Source organism: Betta splendens, chromosome 14, assembly GCF_900634795.4.
Source record: "Betta splendens chromosome 14, fBetSpl5.4, whole genome shotgun sequence".
NCBI classification, from domain to species: domain Eukaryota; kingdom Metazoa; phylum Chordata; class Actinopteri; order Anabantiformes; family Osphronemidae; genus Betta; species Betta splendens.
The window spans coordinates 3,006,116-3,032,399 of record NC_040894.2 but is presented as its reverse complement, the minus strand read 5'-3'; the positions used below and the strand labels follow the sequence as shown (position 1 = coordinate 3,032,399).

The window sequence follows — 26,284 nt, the reverse complement described above, 5'->3', positions numbered from 1 at the left end:
AGACTGAGGGTTTGTGGTGCAGTGCATGCGCCACAGACCTGTTGGACTATTGTAGTTTCAGTAATGTATAAATGTGGGAAACGAGGCAAACCTGGAAATCCGTCAATTCAGATTAAAACATGTCAACTATTTGACGGCTTCCCATGAAATGTACAGACATTTAGAGCAGGTTCCTTCAGACTGGATGATGAAAGAAGTGAAACTTTGTGAGGTTTATTGTGATGCCGGATAATAAGATAATAACCGTCAAAATGGAGACTTCAGTCGACTCACTTTCTTTTTGTTTGTTTTTTTCAAACAGAGAATTTAAGTTCCGGATACTGGGCCTGATACTGTAGCACAGCTGCCTGGACCACAGCACACGCAGTAATTGGCTGGTTGGGTGTGCAGTGCAGCTGGTGGGAGATTCATTACTCCCTATCTCTTGGTGTGTGGCGCTGCTGTTTGTGCGTGTGTCTCATTAGGCGCTGTTCCAGTGACCCTGTTGAGGCTGGGGTCTCCTGCTAATCCTCCAGAGGTAGCGCTGATCTACAAACAGAACAGATGACACAGCACACAGGTCTGTGTTGTCTGGAGAGAGGAGGTAATTAGGGTTACTATCGCTGTTTAATAGCTCGGCAGCGGAACGCTGGAAGTGTGCAGCGATTCGCAGAGGAGGACGGCGGGTTTCAGGCGTGATGGGGGGGAAAAGTGGCGATAAAATGTCATTAAGTCACAGATTTCCAAACCCAGATTTATAAGAACATCTTCACCTAAAGGAGATTTTGCTGCTTAACTTATTTCAGACTTTTTCAAACCCTGATATTTAAAAGTTCAAATACATTATTATATATATTTTTTGTCACTTTTTACCTAGCATACCAGGGTGTCTGGGTACAGTATCACACCTAAAAATTCCCAATCCTATCAGTCAGTTCAAGTCAGTCACATGTCTGACATGTCTGCTCTCTTGTGTATTTTGTCCATCTTTTGCCCATTTGTGTTTGTGGGAGTCTCTCAGCACCAGTCGGCCTTTTCATATGATGGATCTTTATATCTTGAGATCATTTCTTCTTGCTTTGAGTGTTTTTGCCTTTCTGCCAGCCACCATTAATATTTTCATGGCATTCTTCCATTTTTAAAGTTAAAGAAATAAAATCCTATCAAGTCAGCGGAGACGTTGAAATCTTCTACTTACTCAATTTCCTTAATTATCTTTTCCCCAAAAAATATTACTTTGGGGCAGTTCCAGAACACATGGCTTGGTCAATACATTTATAGAGCCACATTCTCTCCAATGGGACATTCTTATTAGGACATTTGCTGATTATTCTTGGAGTAATAAAAAAAACGGATCAAACATTTTAAGGGAGAATTCCCTCCACACCGTGAGCATGTGGGCTGATTGCTCTCCCACATTTTCCTCATTCTGTATCTGGTATTGTGATATTAAATTCCTTTTCTGTGTTATTATATTATATGTGTTCAGTTAAGTTACAGTATATGTATGTTTCAGGCTTTTCTACCAACTGTGTCAACCTGGCTCATTTACATGTAGATGTCTTTAGGAAACACGTGTCTGATCCGTGTGAGGCTCCATCTGTGTTTATTTATCTGCTGCGTCTGCTTCGTAGGTTTTCATGACCAACCGGCTCTTCGCAGTTGTTTAACACATCGCAGCGACTGTCTGGCAGCGTTCACATCTGTGCCAGTTGTTTGTCGAACGTCCTCCTCGGAAATGCTGCCAAAACCGCTGACTTGTGAAATTCAAATGTAAACGCAGGTAGAAATACCAGGACACGATCCAAGAAAAGCCGCTGCGTCATTCAGTTACACATTGTTACAGCATGCGCATAATATTATAATATTTCATCTTCAGGATCATGACTCATGTTCAGTCACAGCCATTACGAGGCTTTAAGACACCCCCGTCTCACAGCTGGAGGGGGGGTTCTGCTGATGACAGGAGGAGTCTAGCTTTGCCTGCGAGTCAGAATCCGCCCTGAACGCTGAATATCAATGACTGGAGGTGACTAAGGTTCAGAGTGAAGGATGCAGGGGGGGGTTCATGCAGTAAGTCTGGCTCTTCTGAATGTTTGCACTCACATCTGGCCTCTCTGCATGCGGCGCCACAAGGAGCGGGGCCACTTTGCTGCTCTTGTTATCGGCGACACCGGTGTTTTTGTTTGTCCTGTTGGAGGGAGGATGATGTGCTGTCGAAGTGACGGCTTTGCTTTACAAAGTGGTGCACGCTGCAGAATCACTTTAATTAAAACTCCCAGCGTCACAGACAACGTGGCGCCAGGTGTCATGTGAGCCGTCGTTCATCAGAGCGGCTTCAATCCTCCAGATCGCTGTGATGAGCTGCGCTAGAGCCAGATCCATTTAGTGACTGGATCAGAATGAAACAAATGACTGTCACTGAAATGTGTAGAATAGCTGATACTCAGAAAGTGCAGTTATGACTTTTTGATTATAAATCTTTTCCTATTTCTCATCAGTTTCCATTTTGGGAAATAAAGTGTTTCTCTTGATAGATGCAGGTTTTCGTTGAAATGTAGTTTCACTACTTTAAATCCTACAGTGTCAAACTTTTCTTCAACTCTGAGCCCCCCCCCCCACTAGTTTTTGAGTTTCTCCGGCCTTTAGGGGGCAGTGTTGCTTCACAGCTCGCTCTGACAACTTGTTGAAAGTGCGAACAACTACAACCTTATGGAGGAGGGGACGGCTGAGCTGAAGGAGAAGTGTAGGAGTTTGGAGCAAGAACAGAAGCTGGGAGGAGGGAGAGGTGAGAGAAGCCGGGTGCAGATGTAAGCAGAAAGGCATCACATGCACAGCTGAGACGCTATTACACAATGTAATTACAGTTTACTTAGCATGACTGCTTTCCTTTCCTCCACTTAGATTCATGAAGAAAACCAGGCTCACGTTTTAATTCCCAAACCATAGAATAGAAAAATAGGTCCTCTGCTCCTAAAATATATTAATAAATATGAGTGTGGGAGTCATTTCCTCGTCCCTTCCTTCCTCCGTCTCCTCTTTCTGGCTGCCTCTTCAGGTAGATGAGGCCCTTGATCGTCGTCATGCTGTGGAGTTGATGGGAAATCAAGCTTACGGAGAAATTAATTCCCCTCAAACCGGCTGAACATCAGGGGCGTCCTCAAATTGCTTTGCCTTCGCAAGTAGGTCAAGAAGGATGCGTGGAAACAACTTCACAGGTGAGTGCCTGCATTATTAATAAAGTAGTTTAATAAGAGGAGCTCAAAACTATGCAAGGCTTAGAACGAGTAAATGAGACGAACGGGAGCTACTGTATTTGCATGTGAGGAAGTCATAATTTAAAAGAGGCCACAGAGCTGCAGCTAATCTCCTGCTTCGTAGCCGGAGGCAGGTCGATGTTCAAATACATCCCCTGGACAAAGTGTTAGACTGTTGCAGGGCTTCGCACCCGAACCCCTGATAAGTTCCTGGCGGGAGGGGCTGCCTCACGGTTCGTCATAATCTGACCCACTTTTCTTGGGGAAAAGGAAAAATTCAGATTCAGGAGCATTATGTTTGTAAAGGTCTTAAAGGAGTCATATCATACTTTTCATTCTAAAAAATATTAGACTTTAATGTCTCAGTAAGGTCTCTGTAAATATTCATCCCATAAAACCCTTTAGATCGCCCACACTGCCCCTGTCAATGTGTGGTTTTCACTCTCCATCAGCAAACGCTCTGTTTTCTGGGCGTGTCGCAAGCGAAGCTGCTCACCACACCTCTGTGCGGAAGCGCATACCTTTTTTGTTGTTGTTTTTTTTTTAAATTGGCTCCATGGATACGAGCCACCGCACGGTTAGGATACAATAGGTGGCAGTAGTGCGACATTGAGAATGCAATCCACCGCAATCCTCCACAGAAGAAGAAGAACCACTACAGAACTGCACGACATTAGTCAGCTGGTTCGTAGCGTAGTAGAACCATACGTCTACGATCCCGAATCTGACCCTGAAGCTGAAGAGGAGGCGGTTGAAGTCGCCACATTTCGGCTGATGCAAGATGTGTCTCATTGGTAATGTCGCATTTACTTCAATTTAATTGATTTATGTAATTTGCAAAGCGACTAGCGGTTGCTAATGCGTATGCTAAATGGCGTGTGCAGCTTGAATATTCACAACACGACTTACCTGGAAAACTCTCGTTAATAGAAAACACTACTTTAGCTTACATTATTCAAATAAGTAAGTTTGAGAGCATAGCTGAAATAATATAAATACATTTTACATTTACACATTTCACTGTTTTTGTCTTACTTGTGCTGCTGCTCTGACAATTTTATTTAAAAAATGTGCATTAATATTTAGAGCAATCACTGCATGACCTACCTGGGAACAAAAAGCATTGGTTCAAATAATATATTGATCTAACGTATTTTTACTGATTTTAATTATGTTTTTTGTCATTCTTGATAAATCTGACAGTAATATGTCTCTGTATCTGAAGTTGTTACAGGTATCTAGTCTACAGAGGCTAGTGAGCTGGTGCTGAGGATTCCTGGGGTGAAGAATCTGAGTTGCCATCTCTTCATGCTTGGGTTGTAGATGAAGGCAGTTTCCTGATGGATAAAACACTAAAACACTCATAGTATGATTGATGTAGACCACCTGTAGAATAACTCCTTTACCGTTTGAGTAAAAATGTGTTTTTTGTGAGTGCAACACTCATTAAGAATTTTTTTTTATTTTATTTATATATAATTTATATGCTTTTTATTTATGGCCGCTTCAAATTTATAGCTTACCATATTAGAAAGAGAAAAACATGTAATTTCAATACTATGATTTCCTAAATAAAAGTGTTTTACCTTCAGAAACAGAGTTTAGTGAAATACATAATAGTTAAAGCCAACTTTATTGTAAACCAAAAACATACACCACTACTCCAAAGCTAGAACAAACTGTTACCTTCACACTCCAATGTGCAATGTATAGGTTACTGAGTTAATTAAGAAGTCTGGGGGTTTGAGGTCAGAAGCTTTTGCAGGGCCCTGCAGACGAAATGCATGAAAGAAGGGTAAACAGGGAGATGTGGTGATCCTTGTTCTCATCACTATTTGGAAGACTGAGCGGAAGCAGTCCTCTACCAGATGGAAGCTGTGGCTGTCCTCACCATCACCTCATCAAAACAAAAGGTACTGCAATCAGAATTGTAGATTAGTGAAATGTTCATTATTATGTAGGTCAAAACCTTCTCTAATGTAAGAACACACAATACCAGACAAAAAATTAAACCAAACAAGAGGAAAGGCTTGTCTGTGCTAAAACAAAAGATAAACAGTTGTTACAATTCAAATATAAAATCTAAACAGTATATACCAATTAAAATCTTCTATTACCTATCTTACTGTTGGTACATACAAACTTGCATACCTTCACTCCTGAGCTGGGCAGCAGATGTCCGTGTACCAACAGTCTGCAGTGATTTCTCTGTTTGACAGCCTCCTTGCATGTGGGCAACTGGGATTTGCCCTCCTACAGTATAGAAAAGACTGTTACATTTACTGTAAATTGTATTTGTCATACAAATATAATGGCTATGGTACAAGCTATCGGTAACTGACCAGATAAGCAGCAGGTATTGTAGAGATGTGACTAATTAGCAACTAAGCTTGAAACACAACACAGTAATCATTCCAACTAATCATGTTAGAATTTGATAGAACAATGACATAACCCCAAATCACAAGTTGATTTAGGCTGTGACACAGGACGGGGTAATAAACATAACCGCGTTCATCTGCAGGTTCTTTTTGTAGCGATCGACCAACTGTAGCTCTAAAGTGCAAAGGCCTAAAGGCATGCTAACAGCTAACGCAACACACAAACAGGAGCGGCAGCACGTCAACAGGACAAAAGCTCGATCCACCGTTTCCTGCCTGTCGCCGATCGAAGGCCCATCGCTATTAGCTGTTCCCCACACAGGTGTGTGGTTGCACCAACTCAGTAGAGCATTTGAAAGCGACAAAGGCTCGGTTGACTCGCTGTAGCCGTTAGCGACGCTAGCGATTAGCTTGTCTCACACGTGGGTTACTGCATTTTAAACAGACCCAACTAACATATTTAGATATCACAAGTATCAAGCACAAACTTACTACAGCGAGCTAGATCCACCGCTTCCTGTCTGTCGCCGCTGGAAGGGCGATAACGATCAACTGTTCCCCGCAGGTGTATGTGATTACAGAAAAAGGACAGACGCTAGACCCACCGCTCCCTGCCTGTAGCCGCTCGATGCCGTTAGTCATTAGCTTTTCTCCACACAGGTGTGTGGCTGCACGAGCCCACATGAGCACATTTGAAGGGGACAAAGGCTCGGTCGACTGGCTGTAGCCGTTAGCATAGCTAGCTAGTAACTTGACTCACACATAGGTTACTACATTTTAAACGGACAAACTAACATTTTAAAACATTATAAATATCAAGCATGTACTTACTGCAGTGAGTGGATGACGGACTTTAGGAATAGGTCCTTTTTTTTCCAACAGGAGCCGTGAAACAAATCCAGCATTGTACGCACCCTCGTTTGAAATGCACATACGTATAAATGCTGAGGCAGTGTTTCTGGCACCGGTCCGTTAAAAATAAAAGTGACCCACGAAGTCACAAGTCACTTGTTTATCCCTTGGTAAAGTGAATAGACTTTGGTGTTGGTTAGAACACATAAGAACCAAACTATTTCTATGGGAGGACTTGAACGCTGCCGTGCTGGTCTGTTCACGGTGAGTGAGAGGGGGGAAATGGCGGAAGTCCAGTTTTGGTTCGGGATCATTGTGGGGGTGGTGGTTCAGGATTTGCAAGGAGAACTTTCAACCAGTATGACGAAACCTGGGGAACGGCCTCAGAACAGTAGATATCTCTCTCCATTGGATGAGAAAATTTACGTTTTCAAAATGTGAAAAAAGCAGGAAATGCATTTCTAACGTGCTCAGTGTGTGTATATGTGACCCATAGAGTCATAGGAACGCTCCAAAATGTCTAAAAAGTGGATTTTGCATGATATGAGCCCTTTAAAACTGCACAAATGGTGGAAGAGGTTGACTCTACTGTACTGAGCTCCACACTTAACAACAGCGCTGATAATCGTGGTCCTCAGATTATAAATCCTAATGACTTTAAATTAACGTTATTTGATTGTGCCCTAATCCCCCAGACAGACGTCCATTAAGAGGAGGAGAATGAAATGCAACAATGGCTCTGACACTTCTGGTTTTTAGACGCCTTAGATGATAAAAGTTTGCTGGATCAACACATAAAAGTGCTATAGACGTCTATTACACTGTCACAACCAATCTGTGGCATTTAATCTTTTTTCTCTTTTCTCTTAAAGTAGATTGTCTGTTAAAAAGTTTGTTAAATATTTAAATATTAAACATATTTTCTATATATCTTTTTGTAATTATTGGGGGAAAGCACATTAATGCTCAGATTTATAAATAAAATAACATACAACACAGAGAAGCACAGGCCGACTGAGTCTCCACGATTCTTACGGTGTAAGAATCGTCTGCTGGAAGCATAAGGAACTATGAGGTAAGAAGGAGCTTTATCATTGAGTCCATGACTCAAAGCTCATGACCATAGGTGAGGGTAGGAACGTAGATTGACCGGTAAATTGAGAGCTTTGCCTTTTGGCTCAGCTCCCTCTTCACCACGACGGACCGATACACCGACTGCAGCCGCCGCACCGATCCGTCTGTCAAACTCACGGTCCTTCCTTCCCTCACTCGTGAACAAGACCCCAAGATACTTAAACTCCTCCACTTGGGGCAGGAACTCTCCTACAACCTGGAGAGAGCAAACCGCCTTTTTCCGGTCGAGAACCATGGCCTCAGATTTGGAGGAACTGATTCTCATCCCAGCCGCTTCACACTCAGCTGCAAACCGCACCAGCGCACGCTGGAGGTCCTGGCCCGATGAAGCCAACAGGACAACATCATCTGCAAAAAGCAGAGATGCTATCCTGTGGTCCCCAAACCTGACCCCCTTCGGCCCCTGGCTGCGCCTAGAAATTCTGTCTATAAAAATAATGAACAGAACCGGTGACAAAAGGCAGCCCTGCCGAAGTCCAACATGCACCGGGAACAGGTCTGACTTATTGCTGGCAATGCGAACCAAGCTCCTGCTCCGGTTGTACAGAGACCAAACAGCCCTTAGCAAAGAGCCCTGGACTCCATACTCCCGGAGACCCCCCCACAGGATGTCACGAGGGACGCGGTCGAATGCCTTCTCCAGATCCACAAAACACATGTAGACTGGTTGGGCAAACTCCCACAAACCCTCAAGCACCCTACTGAGGGTATAAAGCTGGTCCAGCGTTCCACGACGAGGCCGAAAAACCACATTGTCGCTCCTGTATCCGAGGTTCGACTATCGGCCGAATTCTCCTCTCCAGTACCCTGGCATAGACTTTCCCCTGGAGGCTGAGAAGTGTGATCCCCCTATAGTTGGAACACACTCTCCTGTCCCCCTTTTTGTGAAGAGGGACAACCACCCCGGTTGTCCAGTCCAGAGGAACTGTCCCCCTCGTCCACGCAATGTTGCAGAGGCGTGTCACCCAAGACAGCCCCACAACATCCTGAGACTTGAGGTACTCAGGACAGATCTCATCCACCCCCGCTGCTGAGCCACCGAGGAGCTTACTAACTACCTCTGTGACCTCAGCCTGGGTGATGGGCTGCTTCCTCAGCAGAAGGCATGTGGAAGGGGTTGAGGAGATCCTCAAAGTACTCCTTCCACCATCCAATAACATCCCCAGTTGAGGTCATAAGCTCCCCACCTCCACTGAAAACAGAGTTGGTAAAGAACTGCTTCCCCCTCCTGAGGCGCTGAACAGTTTGCCAGTATCTCTTTGAGGCTGAGCGATAGTCCTCCTCCATGGCCTCCCCAAACTCCTCCCAGGCCCGAGTTTTTGCCTCCGCAACGGCACGGGCTGCAGCACGCTTGGCCTGCCGGTACCCATCAGCTGCCTCAGGAGTCCCACAGGTCAACCAGATCTGGTAGGACTCCTTCTTCAGCTTGATGGCGTCCACAGCTCCGAACGGCCGCGTTGACAATGGAGACAGAGAACATGGTCCACTCCGACTCTATGTCTCCAACCTTCCTCGGAGTATGGTCGAAGCTCTCCCGGAGGTGTGAGTTAAAGGTTCGTCTGACAGAGGGTTCAGCCAGGCGTTCCCAACAGACCCTCACAATACGTTTGGGCCTGCCAAGTCGTTCCAGCCTCCTTCCCTGCCAGCAGATCCTACTCACCACCAGGTGGTGATCAGTTGACAGCTCAGCCCCTCTCTTCACCCGAGTGTCCAAAACATGACTACAAAGTCTATCATCGACCTCCGGCCGGCCGCCTCTCCCCGCAGGCAACTCCAGAGTAGAAGAGGGTCCAGCCCCTCTCAGGGAGTTGGGTTCCAGAGCCCAGGCTGTGTGTGGAGGTGAGCCCGACTATTTCTAGCCGGTACCGCTCGACCTCGTGCACAAGCTCAGGCTCCTTTCCCCACAGTGACGTGACATTCCATGTCCCAATAGCCAGATTGGTTATCCAGGGATTGGGTCGCCTAGGCTACCGCCTTCGACTGCTGCCCAATCCACTTTGCACCGGCCCCCTACGGGTCCTCCTGCAGATGGTGGGTCCACTTGAGGACGGCCCCACGTCGCTCTTTCGGGCTGTGCCCGGCCGGGCCCCGTGGCCCGGCCACCAGGCGCTCACATACAAGCCCCACCCTGGGCCTGGCTCCAGGGTGGGGCTCCGGCTGCGCCATACGGGGCGACGTCTCTGGCCTTGGTCGTCTGTCTTTCATAGGGGGTTTGTGAGGGATTTAACAATTGTAGTAAATCTCTTGAAGCACTTTATTGAAAGTCAGGTACGGTTATTGTAAACAGTTATATTTAACCTGCAAGAAATAACTGGTCAGTTGGTACAGTGGTTAGAGAGTTGCGCTTCTGAGGAATAGGTCGCGAGTTCGGATCCACAGAGGGATTTGTATCGTGAAGGCCAGTTGGTATCAAGTAATTACCATAGGAGATATATGCATTGGTGATTCCTGCTACAATAACAACTTCAATGTGAATTAAATTTTTATTAAATTGGACAAAAATGTGTTAGGTGAAGTACACTGAACATAGTATAAGATCATGTTGCCTCAACGTAATAGTAACATGTTGACTGAACATAATTCCATGCGGTAGCATTTACTTAATAATGTTAAGTTAAAATAACTTAAGAGCATGTTGTTGGATTTATTTGTCGATTTTTATTTCTATTAATTCTATTCTATTCTAAGCAACTGCATTGTGTGGGACCGATTGACATAACCCAGTTGAGTAAATGCAACAACTCATTTCTTTGAGTGAGGGTGGATATCTGACCCAATAGTGTCTCTCTCAAATTTTTAGGCCTAACAATGAGAATTTAATTTTTATCTAAATTTAGTTGAAGGAAGATTTTGGACATCCAGGATTTGATGTCTTTTAAACAACTCTGAATTTTGAGTAGTTGATCTGTTTCATTTGGTTCAAAAGACATATATAGCTGAGTATCATCTGCATAACAATGAAAATTAATAGAATGCTTCCTAATAATCTCACCTAGAGGAGACATGTATAGGTTAAACAGAATTGGACCAAGTACAGAACCCTGTGGTACTCCATAGCTAATCCTTGTGCATGTGGAGAATTTAAACCATTCCAGTGCTGTTCCTTTAATTCCGATTCTATGTTCTAGTTAGCAGCACTAAGATCTAACAGGACAAGGACAGAAACTAGACCATTGTCTGAAGCTAAGAGAAGATCATTAGTGACTCTAACCAGAGCTGTTTCTGTGCTATGATGTTTTCTAAATCCTGATTAAAAATCTTCATACAAGTTATTCCCACTCAGGTGATCAGACAATTGCTTAGCCACAATTTTTTCAAGAACCTTAGAAATAAAGGGTAAATTTGAAAGGGTCCAGGGTCAAGAGTAGGTTTTTTTTAATAAAGGTTTGACCACAGCCACCTTAAAAGCCTGTGGTACATAGCCTAAATGTTAAGATTGGTTGATTTGATTTAATATGGATGAGCTCATTAAAAGTAGAACTTCTGTTTGCGATTGGATCTAAAAGACAAGTGGACGACTTGGAAGTGTTAATTACTGAAGCTAACTCCATATGAGTTATGGGAAAGAAGCTGTCTAGGTAAGACAGAGGATTTGGTAAATTTAGAGTTAATGGATCTAGACAGTGCTTTCTGTCATTTGGAGGACGTCGCTGCTCAATGTCTTCTCTAATAGTGATAATTTTATTAGTAAAGTAGTTCATTAGGTCATTGCTGCTGAGACACATGAAAACACAGGACAATGTTGTCTGGACAGTGTTAGTCACTGTTTTACTTTAGTCACCGCTCACTGTGTCGCTCATTGAGTTAAAATGCAAAATGGGTGCAATTGTGTTTAGCCTACAGTAGAATAAACGTTGGCCTCCGCCCACTGCCCAAACAGGTTTTACAGCTGCACAAATGCTTTCAGCTATAAGTGAAAGTGAAACTTAGACTCAGTTGCTGCGTGACAGTAAAATGGCTCAGACAGGCGTTCAGTTAAACCAGGAAACCTTCTCTTGTTCCATCTGTCTGGATCTACTGAAGGATCCAGTGGCTCTTCCCTGTGGACACAGCTACTGCATGAACTGTATTAGAAGATTCTGGGATGGAGAAGACGGTAAGAGACTCTACAGCTGCCCTCAGTGCAGACAGACCTTCACACCGAGGCCTGTCCTGGTGAAAAACACCATGTTAGCAGAGTTAGTGGAGCAGCTGAAGAAGACTGAACTCCAAGCTGCTGCTGCTGATCACTGCTATGCTGGACCTGAAGATGTGGCCTGTGATGTCTGCACTGGGAGGAAACTGAAAGCTGCCAAGTCCTGTCTGATGTGTCTGGTCTCTTACTGTGAGACTCACGTCCAGCCTCATTATAATTCCTCTGTCTTTGAGCAACACAAGCTGGTGGAGCCCTCCCAGAAGCTGCAGGAGAACGTCTGCTCTCGTCACCACAGAGTGAAGGAGCTTTTCTGTCGTACTGATCAACAGTGTATCTGTCATCTCTGCTCTGTGGATGAACATAGAGGCCACGACACAGTCTCAGCTGTAGCAGAGAGGACTGAGAGGCAGAGAGAGCTCGAAGGGAGTCGACAGGAAATCCAGCAGAGAATCCAGGACAGAGACAAAGAGGTGAAGGTGCTTCAACAGGAGGTGGAGGCCATCAGTCGCTCTGCTGATCAAACAGTGGAGAACAGTGAGAAGATCTTCACTGAGCTCATCCGTGTGATGGAGGAAAGAAGGTCTGAGGTGAAGCAGCAGATCAGATCCCAGCAGGAAACTGAAGTGGGTCGAGTCAAAGAGGTTCAGGAGAAGCTGGAGCAGGAGATCACTGAGCTGAAGAGGAGAGACGCTGAGCTGGAGCAGCTCTCACACACAGAGGATCACATCCAGTTTCTACACATCTACCCGTCACTGCCAGCACTGAGTGGATCCACACACTCATCCAGAACCAACACCCGTCCTCTGAGATACTTTGAGGACGTGACAGCAGCTGTGTCAGAGCTCAGAGACCGACTACAGGAGGTTCTGAGGACGATGTGCACAAACATCTCACAGACAGTGACTGAAGTGGATGTTTTACTGTCAGAACCAGAACCCAAGAGCAGAGCTGGGTTCTTAAAGTATTCCTCTGAAATCACACTGGATCCAAACACAGCAAACACACGGTTGTTATTATCTGAGGGAAACAGAAAAGTAACATATAAGAGTCAATTACAGTCTTATTCTGATCATCCAGATAGATTCACTGATTGGTGGCAGGTTCTGAGCAAAGAGAGTTTGACTGAACGTTGTTACTTTGAGGTGGAGTGGAGAGGAAAAGAAACAGTTATTATAGCAGTCGCATACAAGAACATCAGCAGAGCAGGATGTGGTGCTGAATGTGGATTTGGATTTAATGATAAATCCTGGGCATTATTATGTTACAAAACCAGCTATGAATATTGTTACAACAACATCTTAACTCCAGTCTCAGGTCCTCCATCCTCCAGAATAGGAGTGTACCTGGATCACAGAGCAGGTCTTCTGTCCTTCTACAGTGTCTCTGAAACCATGACTCTCCTCCACAGAGTCCAGACCACATTTACTCAGCCTCACTATGCTGGACTGTATGTTTGGGGTGAAGATGCCACAGCTGAGATCTGTAAACTCAAATAAGCTAAAGTCATTTAAGATGCAGCAGGTTAAACTTGACTTCATCTTCATCTTGTAATAGTTCCCATTTGTTGTGGCTGTCACATCTGTACATATTTTAATTTCTCCTTGGTTTGGTTTAGTTTAGTGTAACAAAACTCGTCTTTTCAAACTATGTGAGTAGATTCTCTCTGCTTATTGGTCAGATGTATCATCTAATCTTTAGTGCAGTGCCCACACTCATATCAGCACTCGGAAAATTATAAAAAAGAACCTTTTTTTTTCAAAGTTGTTGGATGGATCACAGGCTACATTGTGTGCAGAGATGGAACCTATTCAGATGATGCCCTTTGTGCTCTGAAAACCCCTGGTTTGTTCTGCTACAGAACAGCTGAAGACCTTTTGGGCCTAATCTGGCTGCAGTGATGACTCGTCTGGCGGTACAACAATACCAACAAGCCAAACAGCGTGACTGCAAACAAAGGCGAGGCCTGCAGATCCGGCGGTGGGCTCCAAACGTCGCTCTGTATGCATGCATTCTTATGGAAATGAGCCAAAATCAAATTTGCAATAAATATATGCGCCGCCTCTGCTGCAAGTGTTCAGAAAATCCAATAAAGTGACGTCCTGCAGATCGGAATGATTTTCATCAGCGGAGTAACTTTAAGTGGGACTCCTGAAAGCACCCAGTGCAGCTTTCAGGCGACCGTAATGAAGCCAATCACTTTTAATTTAGCTTCCCTGCATCAACTGTGTGATGGTATAATTGGGTTACATAATTAACACTAGCAGGAAAACAAACCGCAGCGCTTCTGTCAGCGTCTTGCAGGAGGACAGAGAGCTAAACGCTGCTGCCGGGGGTCTGATTAGGTTGGATCCACGGCCACACGGGAGGAGAGGGCGTCGGCGCGCTGACAGCTCTCTGGCCGAGCTGTGCTGGAACTAACAGGTGAAGGGGGGGGGCAGGTGATGGGATCAATGAAGGGAGGGAGAAACTGGGCAAATAAAGATGAAATGAGATTAGAAGAAGGCGAGTGGGGAAAGGATGACGGAGAGGAAGTGAAGTGACCGTCCTTGGTGTAATTGGCATGAAAAGGTTTCATATTCAAAGGTCACCGTCTGCTTCTCAACACCGAGAAACCTGCTCGTTTGGATCAGTGTTTCACAATCAGGCCGTGCTTCCTCCCCTCTGTCTTAATAATTGGTGTTGCTGCGAGACATGACTTGCAGATTACACACTGTCACGAGCGACCGTCAGCAAAAATGCGTGTTTGCAAAGAAAGGAGGAAAATCAAAGGCGGAATGTATCTGTTTTTGTCACAACATGATGACAGACAGCTGTTCATTGAGAGGAGGCGAGTCAAATGCAACAATGGCTCTGACACGTTTGGTTTTTAGACGACTTAGATGATAAAAGTTTGATGGATCAACAAAAAAAAGTGCTACAGACGTCCATTACACTGTCAGAACCAATCTGTGGCTTTAAAGCTTCAATCTATATTGAAGTAGATTGTCTATTAAAAAATGTTGTTAAATATTTAAATATTAAACATGTTGTGTATACTGTATGTCTGCATATTTTGTATTTATTGGGGGGAAGTACATTAATGCTCAGCTTTTCAAATAAAACAACATGACACAGCGCCCAGAGGAGCCAGGGCAACTGAGTCTCCATGGTTCTCATGATGTGTTTAAGGACAGCCTCCTGCCCGGGATTCTCCAGAGTCTGACTCTTGTTGGATCGTGAGAAACTACTTTGACTAAAGTGCGTTTTACCCCAATAAATATTGTAAAATAAACTGTAGAACAGCTGAACATACGCATAGAACGCTGTTAATGACAGTGATTGGTTGGGTAAGTTAATATGTTTAAAACACATGACGTTGTCTGGAAAGTGTTAGTCACTGTTTTACTTTAGTCACTGCTCACTGAGTTGAAATGCAAAATGGCTAAGATTGTGTTTAGACATGAATGAGCATTGGCCTCCACCCACTGCAAAAACAGGTTTTATAGCAGCTCAACTTCTTTATGAGGAAGTCAAACTGAGACTCATTCGCTGCCAGAGAGTAAAATGGCTCAGACAGGAGTTCAGTTAAATCAGAAAACCTTCTCTTGTTCCATCTGTCTGGATCTACTGAAGGATCCAGTGACTCTTCCCTGTGGACACAGCTACTGCATGAACTGTATTACAACATTCTGGGATGGAGAAGACGGTAAGAGACTCTACAGCTGCCCTCAGTGCAGACAGACCTTCACACCGAGGCCTGTCCTGGTGAAAAACACCATGTTAGCAGAGTTAGTGGAGCAGCTGAAGAAGACTGGACTCCAAGCTGCTGCTGCTGATCACTGCTATGCTGGACCTGAAGATGTGGCCTGTGATGTCTGCACTGGGAGGAAACTGAAAGCTGCCAAGTCCTGTCTGATGTGTCTGGTCTCTTACTGTGAGACTCACGTCCAGCCTCATTATAATTCCTCTGCCTTTGAGCAACACAAGCTGGTGGAGCCCTCCCAGAAGCTGCAGGAGAACATCTGCTCTCGTCACCACAGAGTGAAGGAGCTTTTCTGTCGTACTGATCAACAGTGTATCTGTTATCTCTGCCCTATGGATGAACATAGAGGCCACGACACAGTCTCAGCTGTAGCAGAGAGGACTGAGAGGCAGAGAGAGCTCGAAGGGAGTCGACAGGAAATCCAGCAGAGAATCCAGGACAGAGACAAGGAGGTGAAGGTGCTTCAACAGGAGGTGGAGGCCATCAGTCGCTCTGCTGATCAAACAGTGGAGAACAGTGAGAAGATCTTCACTGAGCTCATCCGTCTGATGGAGGAAAGAAGGTCTGAGGTGAAGCAGCAGATCAGATCCCAGCAGGAAACTGAAGTGGGTCGAGTCAAAGAGGTTCAGGAGAAGCTGGAGCAGGAGATCACTGGGCTGAAGAGGAGAGACGCTGAGCTGGAGCAGCTCTCACACACAGAGGATCACATCCAGTTTCTACACATCTACCCGTCACTGCCAGCACTGAGTGGATCCACACACTCATCCAGAACCAACACCCGTCCTCTGAGATACTTTGAGGATGTGACACCAGCTGTGTCAGAGCTCAGAGACCAACTACAGGAGGTTCTGAGGAAGACGTGGACAAACATCTCAGAGACAGTGACTGAGGTGGACGTTTTACTGTCAGAACCAGAACCAGAACCCAAGAGCAGAGCTGGGTTCTTAAAGTATTCATTTGAAATCACATTGGATCCAAACACAGCAAGCAACTGGTTGTTATTATCTGAGGGGAACAGAAAAATAATGCATATCAGTAAACCACAGTCTTATTCTAATCATCCAGACAGATTCACTGATTGGTGGCAGGTTCTGAGCAAAGAGAGTTTGACTGAACGTTGTTACTTTGAGGTGGAGTGGAGAGGGACTGGATTAGTTACAATAGCAGTCGCATACAAGAACATCAGCAGAGCAGGATGTGGGCTTGAATGTGGATTTGGACGTAATGATAAATCCTGGGCATTAATGTGTTACAACACCAGTTATGAATATTGGTACAACAACATCTTCACTCCAGTATCAGGTCCTCCATCCTCCAAAACAGGAGTGTACCTGGATCACAGAGCAGGTCTTCTGTCCTTCTACAGTGTCTCTGAAACCATGACTCTCCTCCACAGAGTCCAGACCACATTCACTCAGCCTCTCTATGCTGGACTATGGGTTTATAATGATGATGCCACAGCTGAGATCTGTAAACTCAAATAAACTCAAGTCATTTAAGATGCAGCAGGTTAAACTTGACTTCATCTTCATCCTGTAATTCTTCACACTTGTTGTCGCTGTCCCATCTGTACATATTTCAGACTACTGGAGTACAGGTCCGACCCTGGCCAAGGTGGCGCCTACAGTAGGTGAGATCATTATTTTGCGCCCTCTACTCACGTACACTACTTGTTGCTGTGCTAACAAAAAAGTAAATATGAGAAGACAGTCCTGTGTTGTGGCCTGCTGCACATTTCTGTGACAGTTTTATGATGGAGGTCAACCTATGATTTGGCACTTGACCTGCTGATTTATTATTACCTTGGTTGCATTTACCACTTCAATATAAGAAATAGAAACAAAACCATATTTAATTTGTTGATTCTAAGAGTAAAGTAGAACACACTTGGCCAATGTGCACTGTTGTTGTAATGTTTTTATGCAATAAAGTTACTTTATAAAATAAATCACACCTAATTGTACTGTCAGCAAAAGGGAAATGTTTTATAATCTATATTTTAACATCTTCTTGATGTGGATTTCATCCTGAACATATCACCGTCCTGAACTTATCTCTAGTGCAGTGCACGTTTAAGCATATCAGCGTTGGGAATAATTATAAAAAACAAACTTGTTTTTCTCAAGGATGACGGAGAGGAAGTGACCGTCCTTAGTGTAATTGGCATGAAAAGGTTTCATATTCACCCGCTTTGGATGTTATCAGCCATAACGAATGGGCTGATCAGAACTTATCAGCGCATTCTTACGGGCCAGTAGGTGCCTGCTCTGCCTCCTCGCTAACAGCTAACAGCTAGCTAACATGCTATGTTAAGCAGCACCTACCGCACCTATTCACCGCTGCCAGCAGGTAGATGGGCACCTACCGCCTCATACGTATGGGCTGATAACCGCTGATAATGACCATTGAATGGCGTGATAACGTCCGAAGCCGCTGTCATATTCAAAGGTCACCGTCTGCTTCTCAACACGGAGAAACCTGCTCATTTGGATCAGTGTTTCACAATCAGGCCGTGCTTCCTCCCCTCTGTCTTAATAATTGGTGTTGCAGCGAGACATGACTTGCAGATTACACAGTGTCACGAGAAACCGTCAGCGAAAATGTGTGTTTGCAAAGAAAGGAGGAAAATCAAAGGCGGAATGTATCTGTTTTTGTCACAACATGATGACACTGAGACAAAACGCGTCTGAAATCAGCGCGCTCGTTAGTGCAGAGACGAGCGCATTAATAATGAAGTCGCCATATGCAATCTGGCGCTGGAGAAGAAAGGGTTGATGAAATGCGGTGCAAGGGGTGGTGAAGCGCGGTGACAGCGACCTGCTCCCTGCGCGCAGCCGCCGCTCGGGGACGGGCGGCGCTCCGAGGCGGCCGCGCGCAGGAGGCGGCGGCGCGCATGAAACGGCGCGGCTCGCTTTGAAGCTCGGCGAGCGCCCGACGCGCGGCCCCGTTGGACAAACTTTGAACGCGTCATCAAACGGGAGCAGAGAGCAATCAGGCGTCGCCGCGACTCCGCGGAGAGACGCGGCCAATCAGGGTCCAATCACGACGTCCGCTCTCAGGATGCGGCGGAAAACAGGCGCGGAGTAATTCACGGAATGCGTTTTATCATCCTTTCATCAGCGGGAGCTTCTGCCGAAGCGCAAAAATCTAAACTTGGACGTTTGAACTTGGAAAACTTCCACCCGTCAGTGCAGGTGTCAGTGAACTGTCCATACATCCATTATATGTATATATAATGTATATATATAAGTACCAGCACCTGAGCCGCTCCAGACTTCAGGCCTGTAAAGGCTGTAGTCGCCGCTCAGAGACCCACAGTCTGCTGTTAGTCAGACCCTGTTCGTCCATTATCCAACAGCAAAATGGACCAAACTATAGGATGAGGCCAAGAACGAGCAGCTGTTTGTTCGCCTGTGTCGCAGCCAAATCACGGCTGCCGCCCTGTGACTTGGCAGTGACACATGCAACCTCTCCACGCGCTCCAGCAATGATTCTGTGGTTTGTGTGGAATCACACGCGTCTCACCGGTGAATCCAGGGACTGAGTCTTTTAAAGTCGGCGTCAGGTTTACGCCGGTCGACGACGCCTTCAGACTGATGATCGCTTCACGGGCGGCGCCGTGAGGAGGACGGAGGCTGAGATCTGGGGCCGATGGGGGAGACGAGGGGGGGAGTGATGGGGGACAGCAGACGCCTGAGCTCAATCTGCTGGGAATCGACTCCTCTAACGCTGTTTGTTCTCAGACATTAGATTCTGTGGACTTCATCCCGAACCGGCCGAGCAGAAGCGAGTTCACGCGTACTAATGTGTAATATTGTATCAGCGTTTGCTCATGACATCATCTGTGCTGTACTCGTTCCTACTGCCGTCACTGTGCCACGGCCTCATCCTTCACTCTCCAGTCCTCGGGCCGAATGAGCATCGTTGGCTCAGCGATAAAATGGCCTCCAGCAGTAACATGCTGCGTCTTAGTGTATGGTGTTTGTGCAAAGTCTAAAAACTGAACTGAGATCTGCGCATCGGTGGTGCTCGGCAGGTCGGGGTGGGGGGTCATTGCATTCGACTGTCTTGTGTTTCTCGTGTCAGGATGGAGTAAACTCTCTCCCAACGTCCACGTGTCTCAGAGTTTACGGCTGGTGAAGGTCCGAGTCCCTGGTAAAATAAACACACGACCGAGTGACATCACCTTTTAATGTTTAATGAGGCCTTCCATCAAAGCCGCTTTGGGACAGAGAGACACAATCACACAAATATTGTGAGAGGGAATGGACAAACTTCTGGTTAATCTGTTAAACAACCACTTTGCGGATCAATGAACAGAATGGAACATGTTTGTGGCGTGTCCTGACAAACTGACTGCTCCGATCGTACCTGCAGTGACGGAGGTGTGTGTGTGTGTGTGTGTGTGTGTGTGGGTGTGTGGGGGGGCGTCATCCGTCGGCTCCATCTCCGCTCAACAACACAACGAAGCGACGCCGGCCGGGGAACAGAAGCATGAATACAATACAATTGAATACAATACAATTGCAGCCCTGATTTTCTTCATGGTCCAGTAGAAAAATGGCTTTAGATTTGCTCCAGAAAGGGAAGTTTTCTAATGGAACCGGCTCGGTTCTGAAAGGCTCCACATCTGCATCAACATGACGTCACTGCAGCGCTGCAAATCACAGAAAGTCCCACAACTCCTGCGTGATCGTGGCTGCTGTTTCTGACCACAGGTTCCGCATGTGAAAAACATCTGGGGAGTTTCCTGGTCATCGACACAACAGGCTGTTTATGCATCAATATATAGTACATTGTCAGGTCGCACATAGTTTTCTGTGGATGTGAAAACTCAGCAAATTGGAAAAATATCCAAATTACACAAACTATTTTGCAGAAAGAGCTGAAAAGTGAAAGCTTTTGACCGTGTACGTGCACGCGCGTCTCCTGAACGGGACCCGACGCTGCTCCGGTGACTCACCTCTCACTCGTCACCTGAAGGGGGAGGAGCCGGGCCCGAGGGGAGGGACTTCTGCCAGTTCCTGGTTGCTCTTAACCCTTCGTTGGAGCGAACGCTTTAAGTTAAGCTCTCAGAGCTTTCAGTTGCATTTGTCCCGAGATAAAAACGCGTGCGGCTTATTGCACGTGTGCAATCGGCGCCTTGTCCGCGTGAAGCATCCACGGCGCGCTCACGCTCGGGACGCACGTTTGCAAACGTTCTGTCAGGTGCTTTATCAGCACCCTGCTCTGCCAAGTGTGATAATCCCAGCACACAAATGACGGTGGATGTAATTATAGATAGACGTTGGCACGTACAGTGGAGTCAACAATATCCAAATGAACAGTCCTGCAAAAGGTGGAGAGGAATTAAACAGCTGCGTTTTATTTGTGGACAGAAGCACTTCCTCGTTGCTGGAGGTCTCCCTGATTATTTGATTGTTTTCTCATTTTGGTTTGGACTTTTTAATGCTTTGAGAAACAAACAGCCACATTTAAAGGCAAATATCTGAGGGCGTCTGCGTTTCAAATGTGAGGATTAAACAAGTGGGAAAGACCCAAGTTGATGCAAGAAGTGAAACAAAAAGCCATCGTCATAAAGTGACAGAGGATCATTTTCAAGTGTGTGTGTGTGATGAAACATGACAAGCATGAGGAGATGTAGATTTGCCTCCGCTCCCTCTTTTGAGGTGATCAGATCAAAGAGCTGGTTTCATCAGATACAGCTGTCGAGTCTCTGTTTGAAGAATGTGAGCGTCCTCCTGCTTTTTCGCGCCTTAAACGCTGAGAACGTTCATCACACACGCCAACGCTCACTCCAGCGAATGTGTCTGTTATGACGGCTGTTTTTCAGTCCCGTGAGATTGAACGTATGCGCGAGTGGACACGCAGCTCCACCTATGTTACACTTGGACGGTCTGAGCCGCTCACTGAGACACTAGTATTTACTCAGGTGATGAGTGTGTTGTCTAAATAATGGCAAAGTGAAAAGCAGTGATGCTGTTGGTTTAAAATTGACAGATCAGATAAAATGAATCATTTGCAGGTTTATTATCTAATTTATTTATTATTTTCAAACCCGGGGATCCGTGAGTTCATTGACCTTCACCTCAACAGCACACGTGTGTCATCGTTCACACTGACTCCATGTACGTCCCACATTTTCAAATCACTTCCACGTCCGCCGTGTTATTGACATACATAATTTATGAGTGGTTCATATCATTCAGGCGCCAGCGTGGAGTGTGATTGATTTACTGTTGAGCCCCACATTCATGAATGCATGTTTCAGTCTCCTGATTTATTTATTTATTCTTTTTCTGAAAGAAAAGCAAAGTGGTCTGTTTGATGACAAACCTATTTGTTGCTGGGTGTAATTTGCAGCATATTGACTTGTAGAAATATATGGATGTTGAAAAACGTACTTTATAGACCCAGAAATCCATGTATCGACTTGCATAGCAAGGTTGCAAAGGTGTGAGGGCTCTTCATGAGTAATTGCCTATTTAGGGAAGTGACTTGGTGAAATCACAGTGATTCATCATGTTTAAAACAGTCATTTCTTTCTCTTGGCCCAGACTTTTCATTCTTCATACCTTCAATTGCATGTTGCTGGGAACAAAACATTTACGTCCGCCCGTTAATTTGGTACAAATTGCTATGACAAGTGTGTGGTTTTAAAGCGCTGCCGACTCTCACCCCCCTCATCCTCCAAAACCTGTTCGCTTTCATCACAGGTCATTTGAATTCCGGAGCTTGACTCAATCCTGGCTCCTTCAAATACTGAAGGAAGCGTCCATCATAGCCGAGGAAACTGGTGCCCTCAGATTTTAAATGCTGAAAATAGTTTGCTTTGAACGTGTGTTATGTCTGAATTAGGGCATTTTTTGGACATCACCTACAAATTAGTTAATAAAAACTGAAGCTGTCACAGCATGGCAGCAAATATTTTTACACAGTAAAATATTTTCTACTACAAGTTACAATAGTGTAATTAATATTTACAGGAAGCAGCAGTCAAGCATTGACATTGACAAGCTAATTAGCTACCGCTGTTTAATTTACTGAGTGTTAAAAGCTAAATCTGTATCGATTTAGGAAGGATGTGGATTCAGTAAAAAAACAAAACTCCTTTAGTCTTTGTGGGAATTTTTAAACTCTTTAATAATTTAAATGAAACCCGAATCAATCAGTATTTTAAAAGAAAAGTTGTATTTTTTGAAGAGGTTCTGTGTAGATTTTAATCACTTTGACAGATTGATTCTCACTCTTCATTATGTTGAAAGTACTTGACTGAACCGAGCCAAAATACCTGAGACGCAGGAAAAAAGCTGCTGAAGGATGAACTAATCACGTCTAGTGGAGTCCAGTTAGAAATGAAATCCATAGCCGTTCCCTCGGCTAATTATTGGGAGAACAAGACCTAATGTTTTGCCGTAATCCTCGCCTCTAATGACTGGCTCTATTTAGCGATTTGGCTTTTCTCAAATAGCCCCGGCGCCGAGCACAAAGAGGATCCACTTTATCGATGGAGCCGTTGCCGCGTTATCTGGTCTTTCAGCAGATGAAAGAGCGAGAAAGGAGGCGAGACGAGGTTAAAGGAGTCACGGTCGGGGCGACGAGGGCGATATCATACAGTATAATGAGCTTTTCTATCCGTGTATCGCGAAATTGTCCATCACTTTATTCACTTCCCTCCAGAATGAACTCAGCGATGACTTTGTTACACAGTAAACTTTTTTATACTGCGTTTTATTGACGCACTTTGCACCTTCCATAGTTTGTTTTTACACCCGACAACCGTTATTGCGACTACATGTAATGTTTGCTTGCCTTGATTCTTGATTAATATCTTTTCCCTGGACATGATCCTCCAGGCCCTGAATGCTGTGCAAACCATCCAGAACTAATCCTGCCCAGAACTTGTGCCGCTGACTCTATACACGTCGGGCAGAATTTAGGGCATTTGACTCACAAAACGCAGCTGCTCATCTGAAAGCGCAATCCCCACGATGGTCCATTTATTATTCATCTGCGTGGTGGGAGAAAAGAGGATGAGAGGACAGAAAAACCTGGCCCGAAACTTCTGAAAGACGGGGCAAACTGCTGACTCGTGACCGCCGAAGCCCGGGATGAGCGCAGGTTTGAATACAAACAGGTGGGAGGTGGGAGGCAGAGCTGTGTACGCCAGCGCCCTTTGTAAACGATGAGCGAGAGCCGTGGAACACGGTATAATTAGCTGGAGAGCCGAGCAAGTGGTTCAAATTAGGGGGGGAACTATTGGAGAATAATAATCAAAATTATGCAGAGTGGAATGAGTAATGAATAGCAGCCGCAGTTATGCACCATGCAGCTGGAGCTTCGAGGAGTGGGAGAAGGTCATGAGCTGGTGGAGAGGAGGTTAAAGTGACGGCACAAGCTTTAATCTCAGTGAAATCAGGCCTGATGTTTGCCTTTAACCTGATTAACTGCTTTTATTCCTTATTATTCTGTGAAGACCCAACGTCTGGCTGCAGCGTTTGCGTTCTGAAGGACACCTATTGTCCTTTTTTTCCTGTTTGTGTGCGTGGGAGTGTCTAGTGTGAAGGGCAGAGTCTATGCTGTAGCACTATAGAAGGATGATTTGATAAATGAGGATTAGAGCTGCAATCCCACTTTACTTTCTCTTTTCCATTGAAATATAAAAATACACTTGGAGGCATTTCTCTGTCTTTCTGCCTGTGTCTGTAAATCTCTTTCTGGAGGCCTGGGTTCATATCTCCCATTGTGCAGGTGGCTAGACTGATTGGATTTCTCCATTATGGGGAGCTATCAGTGGATTTGGCTTCTGATGGAGAGGGAGCGGTGCACGAGGACCTGGCTGCTGAGAGGACTCCAGGGCTCTGGGTCCACAGGCTGAGGGGAGAGATGGATGCGGGCTGCAATAAAGACATGCTGTAGCCGAGTGAAAAGTAATGAATCTTATTATGATATCTGTGTTTTTTCTGCTGTAGAGGAGCGCTCATACGTCATTTTGGCTGAGACGGGGCTCGTTACCGAACTCTAAACGCCTCAGACTCCAGCAACAGAATCACACCTCGCTGTTTTTAAGGCACATTTGAGGTTCCTGCACCTGGATAGGTTGGTAGTGACCAGCTCGTAAATGACCTGGGAGGTTTTAATGCCTCTCCAATAAGAGCAGGACTGTTTAACATTGAGCGATATGTTCACTGAGGGGAAACAAAATGTTAGAAACCCAGTGTGCAACAGGAACATATCTTCAAAATAAAACCTCTTGAAATCAAGCTAGCAAAACACAACTTTATAACCTTTTGTAGATGCTGGATTTATTTCAAGGATGTTGCATTTGACTGTATTTATTTAAATTGTAGCCTGGTGTTAAAATTTATGTCATGAGCTGTAACATACTGTACCTCAGCTGTTGCGTAAGAGCAGAACTGACTCCTGGTTTGTCGAGTCAAGTCGAGGACTGTTTCGATAGCGGTCTCGCTAGCGCGCGCCGCTGGGATCTCCGAGAGCGATTAGGATTATTTAAATGTCAATTTATTTCCTTTGCCCATTATCGTGGACACATTGTCTACTTGTCAGTGGGGAAATGTCTCTCGTAGAAGCTGATGTAATTTAAATTGACGAATCAAGTTTTATGCCCTTCCTTTTTTACCTTACTGTGATTGAGGCCACTAAGGTGCGAAACACCCGACAGCCGACCAGTTTCATGGGATTCACATCCATTAACTTCCCCTCTGACACTATACTAGACTAACGCTGCTTATTAAAAGTGTACATATGGAAAAAAAGTCATAGTATAATTGTTTTGTAAAAGTTGCAGAAGGGCTAATGAAGGATCACAACACAAGAACTGATCCCTTTTAAAGTCCAGATGTTCTGCCCTAATGTAAAATAAGGTAGAGAAACTTTTTAAATTCTCCTCTATTTATATAAATTTTACAAGAATATGGACAAAAATATAAGATTTTGGAATGGGAAGTGTAAAAGATAATAAGAGCGAGAGGAAGAGGGAAGGTGAAAGGCTGCTCATTTTGTGGGCGCAGGGTTTTTAAGGAGACTGTTTGCAGGAGCCTCTGGGTGCGGAGGCTCTGACTGATGAAGGAACAGAGGTTATGGGGCGCAATCGGGGAGCCGCTGGATCTCTGCTTGTGTGACTCCACGGCTCCTGGGAGGACGTTATTACAAGACAATGATACGAAGAAGAGGACGGGGGAAATGGATGCGCAGTTTATCAGAGATGGGAAAATCCTTCTATTAATCTCAGCTGAAAATACAATTACTTTGAATTAAGGCAAGCTTCATTCACAGCGTGTTTAATGGTCTGTGCAGGGGAATGGATGCATAAGTGTTCAGGCCTAAATCTCTCTAATAGTTTTTGTTCCTAATGCTGGACATTCCTTTCATTTTGTTTCCTGCTGCAGGTGTTTGTTTGCTTTAATGTTTACATCTCTGTTTTTATCGCCCGTCGCTCCTGTTCACCATCTGCTCCTTGAACACCTCCGCTTGCTTTATGGATGCAGCTCACCTCCGCTGCAGGCCAGCAGACGGCACATCAGGATGATTGACAGGTCTTGGGGGCGCATGAAATATATGGAGTCAGAGTTATGAAGGTTGTATTGACGGTACGTTTCACCGCGGTAAGTGGTGTAAAAAGAGCAGCAGCGGTCGGTTTGTGCCGTCTGCAGAATTAGAATGATTTCACTTGTAGAAGTAAAGATCAATGTTTAATGATGTTTGAGACAACTTTTAATTTAGATCTGTGAATGTGTGAACTTTTAAACCCCCAGCTGTCGTTTCCCTGAGCTCTTAGCAGCTA

At 45.1% G+C, this 26,284-nt stretch overlaps 2 protein-coding genes across 3 annotated transcripts; both read left to right on the top strand.

Annotated features, from left to right (window-relative positions):
- Positions 1-2,617: 2,617 nt before the first annotated feature.
- On the top strand, positions 2,618-14,778 carry LOC114869744 (tripartite motif-containing protein 16-like). 2 transcript variants are annotated; one of them, XM_055514690.1, is made up of 2 exons: positions 2,618-3,197; positions 11,627-14,778. In XM_055514690.1, exon 2 carries the CDS (start codon positions 11,663-11,665, stop codon positions 13,232-13,234), a length of 1,572 nt encoding a protein of 523 aa, XP_055370665.1. In that variant the 5' UTR covers positions 2,618-3,197; positions 11,627-11,662; the 3' UTR covers positions 13,235-14,778. The 2 variants fall into 2 exon arrangements, with proteins under 2 accessions (XP_055370665.1, XP_029030047.1); XM_029174214.3 differs by lacking the exon at positions 2,618-3,197 and having other exon boundaries at positions 11,535-14,778.
- A 128-nt stretch (positions 14,779-14,906) lies between these two features.
- On the top strand, positions 14,907-17,426 carry LOC114870020 (tripartite motif-containing protein 16-like). The gene has a single exon (XM_029174616.3). It carries the CDS (start codon positions 15,282-15,284, stop codon positions 16,962-16,964), a length of 1,683 nt encoding a protein of 560 aa, XP_029030449.1. The 5' UTR covers positions 14,907-15,281; the 3' UTR covers positions 16,965-17,426.
- Positions 17,427-26,284: the final 8,858 nt, after the last annotated feature.

What these genes read in the sequence shown, in the direction of transcription:
- LOC114870020 (XM_029174616.3), top strand. Translation starts at nt 15,282, where the DNA reads ATGGCTCAGACAGGAGTTCAGTTAAATCAGAAAACCTTCTCTTGTTCC.
- LOC114869744 (XM_029174214.3), top strand. Translation starts at nt 11,558, where the DNA reads ATGGCTCAGACAGGCGTTCAGTTAAACCAGGAAACCTTCTCTTGTTCC.